This window comes from Euprymna scolopes, chromosome 19, assembly GCF_053919585.1.
Source record: "Euprymna scolopes isolate OS-2025 chromosome 19, ASM5391958v1, whole genome shotgun sequence".
Taxonomy (NCBI): domain Eukaryota; kingdom Metazoa; phylum Mollusca; class Cephalopoda; order Sepiida; family Sepiolidae; genus Euprymna; species Euprymna scolopes.
In genome coordinates this window covers 100,642,121-100,649,707 of record NC_136500.1, presented here as the reverse complement: position 1 = coordinate 100,649,707, position 7,587 = coordinate 100,642,121, and the positions used below count along the sequence as shown (strand labels likewise).

Genomic DNA, 7,587 nt, shown 5'->3' with positions numbered 1-7,587 from the left:
GACCCGGGCGGTGGAGGGGAGGGACCCCCTAGAGGTAGCACTAACTAAACAGGACCTCGGCCGCTTGGCTAGCGAGTGGTATGAAGGTCAGGTAGTTAGGGCTAGGTTAATGAAAGTCTCTAACGAAGCTGTTAATGTTCACGCTGTTGAGCGTAAGGCTGCTCTAAGGCGCGGTTCGGACGGGTACATTCGGAAAGTGTATAACCTGGAAGGACACGCTCTGGTATCGACGCGGGAGATTTGCGGGGGGTTTCGGGAGCATCTATCGGAGCGCTTCACCCAACTACCCGGACTCAGGGTCGATGAGTTTGGCAGCTATTTGGCTGACTCGCCCCGCCTCACGGCGGCTCGAGCGGCTAGCTGTGATGGTCTTGTTACGGAACATGAGGTCATTACTGCGTTGAAGCAGGTCGGCTGCAACAAGTCCCCGGGGCTTGATGGTTTACCCTACGAATTTTACTTGAGGCTGTCGCCCATGTTGGTCCCTATTCTAAAGGATATGTTCAACCATTGGTTTGCCCAGGGATCCATCCCTGGACAGGTGACCAAGGGAGAGATCACATTGCTGAGGAAAGGTCAACGGCATGGTAGGGTGGAAAACTTTGATGACTTTAAGCCCTTGACTCTGCTAAACACAGTTAAAGATTTTGGCAAAGATTCTTGCGAATCGCTTGCAGGTTGTCATCGCTGACTTGATCGAACCCGACCAGAGTTATGCTGTGAAGGGGAGATCGATTCAAGACAATCTTCATTTGATACGCTCGATCATAGAGGGAACAGAAGACGACACGGAAGCCGCGCTGATCAGTTTGGATCAGTCCAAGGCGTTCGATAGGGTCGACCATCGGTTCCTAGGATCTGTTTTAGAGGCCGCCGGATTTAATCCGGACTTCCGCAACTGTATGATAGGCCGGCGGTAGCGGTGCAGATCAACGGTAAGCTGTCGGAGTCTTTCGCCGTCTCCCGGTCGGTGCGTCAGGGTTGTCCGCTGTCGCCTCTTTTGTACGTCCTGGCGTTGGAACCCCTCCTTCGCAAGTTAAGGGACGAGACGGCTACACCAGTCCTGCGCGGAATAGCTCTCCCTGGAGGCACACGAGCCAGGGTTTCCGCGTTCGCCGATGACGTCACCGTGTTCATGTCTTGCCCCACGGACGTTCAAGCGGTGGTCGAGGCGCTCGCTCGATACGAAGAAGTCACAGGGGCCGTCTTCAACCGCAGCAAGTCTGTCGGCCTGCGGTTGGGGGCCTGGACTGGGGTAAACTCGCTTCCAGGCATCTTCAGCTGGACCGATGGACCGGTCCGTATTCTCGGTGTCTGGTTTGGACCGGGACTTCAGCTGGAGAAAAACTGGTCGGAAGTATATGGCAAGGTCAAATCGTCGGTCAAGACTTGGATTCAAAGGAAATTGTCCTTGAAGGGTCGGGCGGAGGCGTGTGCCACATACGTCTTTCCGCTCATCCTTTACCGATTATCTGTACTTCCTCTCCCTGCACAACGCCTAACCCGCTTACAAGAGTGCCTCGACTCACTTCTGTGGGACGAGGGTAAGCATTATGTGTGCAGAGAGGTCTGTGTCCAACGTCCGAGTGAGGGAGGCCTGGGTCAGCCCAGTCTCTCGTGTCATAAAAACGCTGAGAGATTGGCTTTCCTGAGCCGTTCGCTAGAGGAGAACGCTCCATGGGTCCCTGTGGTTGAGAACTCGTTTCCCAATCTCAAACCTGACCCCTCGGTAGAAGGTCGTCGTAAACCGAGGGGGGAGCCCAAGTTCTTTGCCGAATGCCGGACCGCACTTAGAGCTTTGCCGGGGACCAGTGTCCTCGAACAGCCTAGAAAGAGCCTTTATCGGGAGTTAGTGGTGGGTACCATGAAGGATCCTCTTTGTAGGCGGTTAGGTTGGTCGATGGAGGTTATCTGCTCTCAATGGAGTTGGGCGCCGGGTCGGGATTTTTTGACTAACTCGGAATTTTCCCTGACCTGGCGACTGGTCCGAAAAGCACTGCCCCTCTTCGACGAATTCAGCAAGTACAAACAACATACAAGTGCCTGGTGCCCGCGCTGCGACGAACACAGGCTCGAGACCCTCGGGCATGCGTTTTTTAGTTGCAGCCGGATCCAGGCCTTATTGGAATACGTCGAAGGGGTAACGGCCCGCATCGATGCCGAGTGCCCGCTCGAACTCGACGAAGGATATTTTGTTTACAACATGGAGCCGCCGTTCTCCAGGGAGGAAAGAATGGTTTTCCTGGCGATCCTAGCAGTGGCGCGCATGGTGATATGGATCACGCGCCTCAAGTTGGTCCGCGAAGGGATATCTGTTCCAGATCAGGATCTGATCGTTTACTTTAAACATCTGCTTAAAGTAAAGATCAGATGCGATTGGAGGAGGTTGCCTCGAGCGGAGTTTAATAAGAGGTGGGTGCACACACTAGTCTGTGCATCCGTCGAGGAGCCAAGTTTCAATACGTGTTCCCTCCTTAAGCATGGCACGGGCGGTGCTGGGTCCTTCGGAACCCATCCCGCTTAGTTTAGCATAATTAAGTAAAGAGACTCTTGACTGGTGGTATAAACGAGATCCCGCCCCGGTTATTATTTTCGGTGCTAGAGAACCTCTGAGTCCACCCACTCCCCCGTTACCTGCTTTTGTTTTGGATGTAATCCTGGTCTTTCCCCCAGTACTCAGAGGTCACCAATCAACCCCTCCTCCCGTTGATTTCTTTTCTCCTATTAAGGCTTCACCCCAACCCCATATAGGGATCTCCCTGCTTGTTTTCGGTTTCCCGGAAAACAGTGGGGGGGTCTAGACGTTAGATTAGTAGGGGGGTCAATACTAACAAACCAAGTAGGCTTTATTTTTTATGTTTAAATTGAACTCTTTTTAACTAGCTTGCCCCACTCCACGTGCTTTTATAAATTGATTACAAACTGTACATATTTTAATGAATTTGAACTTTTTTGGACACTTAACAAATGCACTCACACACTATTTTGTTTTTGGTTTTATATAAAAAAAAAAAAAAAAAAAAAAAATGCACACACAACACACAGACAAATGCTTTACAAATTGTAAACATGTTATTTTTACACTGAACGCTGGGGTTACTAGTTAGATTAGGATCCACAGAGTGAATGAGGTATTTTGGTAAATGTTGCCAGTCAAGAGTAAGACTCAAAAGTCTGCATTTTCAACAATGTTAAATAGTCACAAAGACCCTGTACCCTCCCCCTCCCAATTTCTTATAGGGCCTTGTGCCTAATTTTGTTTTTTGTAATTGTTGTATGTTTTTTATAAAATTTCAATTTTTATGGAAATATGTATGTACTTTTGCGGAAAATAAAATATATAAATAAGAGTAAGACTCCAAAGTCTACATTTATTACTTTTTTTAATCACTTTAGTCACAAAGACCCTGAACCCTTCCCCTCCCAAACTTCTTGTAGGGCCTTGTGCCTAATTTTGTTGTTTTAAAAATTGTTTGTAAATTGTATTCTCAAAATTTTTTACTAAGCAATAAAATATATAATCTCGGCAAAGCTCTGCACTTGCTCACGGTTCCCTAACCGTTCGATGCTCGTGCAATTACTGTGACTCCAGTCTCTTCACTGTAGCAGTCCAGTCCACCACCACTACTGTGGCTCCGGTCTCCACGCCGTAGAAGTCCACCACCACTACTGTGGCTCTGGTCTCCACGCCGTAGAAGTCCACCACCACTACCGTGGCTCTGATCTCCACGCCGTAGAAGTCCACCACCACTACCGTGGCTCCGGTCTCCACGCCGTAGAAGTCCACCACCACTACCGTGGCTCCGGTCTCCACGCCGTAGAAGTCCACCTCATCACCACGACTCCGTCCTCCATGTCGTCCGTACCTCTAATACACTGACACCTTTCTCAGTGTCTGTCCGATCCGAGCGCCCGTCCGTACCTGATGAACACTGAACCCTCAGTGTTGCCAATTCGTTCGTCCGTACCTCTAATACACTGACACCTTTCTCAGTGTCTGTCCGATCTGAGCGCCCGTCCGTACCTGATGAACACTGAACCCTCAGTGTTGCCAATTCGTTCGTCCGTACCTCTAATACACTGACACCTTTCTCAGTGTCTGTCCGATCCGAGCGCCCGTCCGTACCTGATGAATACTGAACCCTCAGTGTTGCCAATTCGTCCGTCCATTCCTCTCATAACCTGAGGCTAACGCATCAGTACTGTCCCAGTCAGACCCAAGTCGACCAATCACCCGCACCAGTTACCACGCCGACTTCTCTGACGTCATCCCAGCATTCCAGCTTACGGTGAACCGACAAGCATCCCCCTGACAGAATACACCGGCAACGGACCCCGGACCAACGTCGCCCAGTGAGAAAATTCGCATTTGCCACCCTTTCGTTTGCTTAAATAAAAGGCGAGACTTTGTCTTTAAACTAAACTACCCGAGTTTGTCATTCTTCTTTGTTCTGTTGTTTTCTTCCTTGTCCTTGTGTCTGATGTTTATTTAGTTGCACGGTCAGTTGGCTAACCACCTTCAGGCCTCACTGCAACAAGTGGTGACCCCAACGTGATCTACAGACACAGGCTTGGAAAAACAGTCAGGCAGAGAAGATGGCGGAAAGCACAGAGCCGGAGATTAACCTTTCTGCCCCGCTGGTCCAGGTACCACCTTACAACCCAGTGAACCCTATGAGTTGGTTCATCCAGCTTGAGGCGATTTTTGCAGCCCGGAGGGTCGTTCGCCAGGACTCGAAATACGCCTCAGTGGTGCAGGCACTACCTCCATCTATGGTAGAAGAAGTAGAGGACATCCTCCTCAACACACCAGAACAACTCCCATATACCTGCCTAAAGGAAGCAATCCTCAAGCGAACCGGCCGTTCAGACGAGGATCTCATCAGAGACCTGTTTTCAAATGTGACTCTCGGGGATAGAACCCCATCACAGCTCCTGCGACTGATGAAGAGCCGACTCGGCAACAACAGCATGGCAGAGCCCATTCTCCGCGGTCTCTGGATGGATCGGCTTCCGCAAAACATTACCCAGGTCCTGGCCCTGGTACCCGTAGAGACGCCCCTGGAAATAGTGGCAGACTCGGCCGACAAAGTATACTCATAGGCCCACCAATGGATACATCATGTCGAGAGTGACCCCGGGCACCGCTCACGACGATTGGAAGACGAACTGACTCAACTGCGAGCAGAGCTGAGAGAGCTCAAACTCTCCCTGCGCCAGAGACAACGTAGCCCAACACCCCACACCTGGAACTGAAGCCGTACCCGCACCCCAAGCCGGGGACGAAGGGACCTCCCAGGCACATGTTGGTACCACCAATCCTTTGGCGACCGGGCCCGAAAATGCCAACCTCCCTGCAATTACAATAAGGCCCAGGGAAATGAATAAACCGACAGACAGCGACGACTACTCCTGTCGGGGCACATCCACACAGTCGTCTTTTCTATGTGTGGGACCGTAATAACGGTCTCAAATTCTTAGTGGACACCGGCGCCGCTATCAGTGTTATACCACCCACCAACAGACCCACCCTGAAACCCACCCTGAAACCCACCTCCTTTCAACTTCGAGCAGCAAATGGATCAACCATACAAACCTTCGGCAACAAGGAACTCACCCTCAACCTCAACCTCAGACGGGACTTCAAATGGTCATTTACATTGGCCGATGTGAAAACACCATTACTTGGTGCCGATTTCTTGGCCCACTACAACCTGTCCGTCCACATGAGGACAAGGACCCTGTCTGACGGCGTGACCTCGATAAAAATCATAGGAACCCCTTCAAGCCTCAACACACCGGGAATCAGCATGGCAACACAACACGATCCACGGTACGCAGCCATCCTGCACCGGTACAAGGACCTAACTCAGCCCATTAAATCTACCGATGCAGGGGAAGACCAGACGCAACACCACATTAAGACGACCGGACAACCAGCATTTTCCCGACCCAGAAGACTACCTCCACACAAACTAGCTTACGCCAAGAAAGCATTTGAAGAGATGTTGGCGGACAACACCATCCGCCCATCGGACAGCCCATATGCTTCACCACTGCACCTGGTACCCAAACCGAACGGCGAGTTCCGTATATGCGTGGACTATCGGAAACTAAATTCATCCACGGTCCCCGACCGGTACCCCGTTCCTTACATCCATGACTTCGCCGCTGGCCTACAGGGAGCTAGAATTTTTTCGAAAATAGACCTGACTAAGGCCTACTATCAGGTCCCAGTGGCCCCAGAGGACATCCCAAAGACAGCAGTGACAACTCCCTTTGGACTTTTTGAGTTTACCAAAATGCCCTTCGGATTACGCAACGCAGCCCAAACATTTCAGAGACTCATAGACGAAGTCTTGCGTGGACTACCTTACGTCTATGCTTACATTGACGACATCCTGGTGGCTAGCAGAGATGCTGACCTACACGAGAAACATCTGGATGAAGTGTTCCGCCGCCTAGCACATTACGGCCTCCGGATCAACCCAGACAAATGTGAATTCGGAGCACACCACATTGACTTTTTAGGCCATCACACCGACGCTCGTGGAATCACCCCTCTGCCAGAAAAAGTGGAAGCTATCCAGAATTTTCCGGTACCCACATCAATTAAGCAGCTGCGACGTTTCCTGGGGATGATAAATTTTTACCGGAGATTCATCCCAGGATGCTCAAGTCTCCTCACCCCTCTGACGAATATCATACAGAGGAAAAACAAACCCATCTCTCTGGAAGGCGACCAGCTGAAGTCCTTCCACACAGCAAAAGCATCACTGGCTAACTTCACGAAATTAGCACACCTTGACCAGGACGTCCAAACGCGGATATTCCTCACGACAGACGCTTCAGACACTGGAGTCGGGGCCGTGGTAGAACAAGAGATCGATAATCAGCGAAGACCAATCGCATTCTTCTCAGCTAAATTATCGTCGGCCCAGTCGAGGTACAGCACCTTCTCAAAAGAACTCCTGGCAATATACCTTGCCATCAAACACTTCCGGCACCTATTGGAAGGAAGACATTTCACGGTTCTTACAGATCACAAACCGTTAACAACCTCCTTGTCAAACAACTCTGACAAGTATTCGACACGCGAAATCAGGCATTTGGACTACATTTCGCAGTTCACGTCCGATATCCAATACGTGAAAGGAAGAGACAATGCTGTTGCCGACGCCCTGTCCCGCTCTGACGTCAACTCTATAGAAGACGGCCCACTCAGCCAAGAGATGATAGCGACAGCTCAGGATTCCGACACAACCCTCCCTGAGGCCTTAGAAAACACATCTCTGCGACTAAAGGAATTTCCGGCACCGTTCAGCAGTAAGACCTTGTACTGTGACACAAAGTTGAGCAATCCCAGGCCCTACGTACTACCGGCACTGAGGAAACAAATCTTCAACCACTTTCATGGATTATCACACCCCAGCAAACGGGCAACCGTTAAACTTATCGCAGACCGTTTCGTCTGGCCTAAGATGAACTTCGATGTCCGGAACTGGGTAGCGACTTGCCTTGAGTGTCAGAAATGCAAGGTCCAACGACACACGAAATCTCCACCAGGCACATTCAACAACCCTGACG

The 7,587-nt window shown here is 50.7% G+C and overlaps 1 protein-coding gene across 1 annotated transcript; it reads left to right on the top strand.

The window, feature by feature from the left end:
- The first annotated feature begins 4,596 nt into the window (after positions 1 to 4,596).
- On the top strand, positions 4,597 to 5,103 carry LOC145240292 (uncharacterized). The gene has a single exon (XM_080103873.1). The coding sequence runs from the start codon at positions 4,597 to 4,599 to the stop codon at positions 5,101 to 5,103; it is 507 nt and encodes a 168-aa protein (XP_079959999.1).
- Positions 5,104 to 7,587: the final 2,484 nt, after the last annotated feature.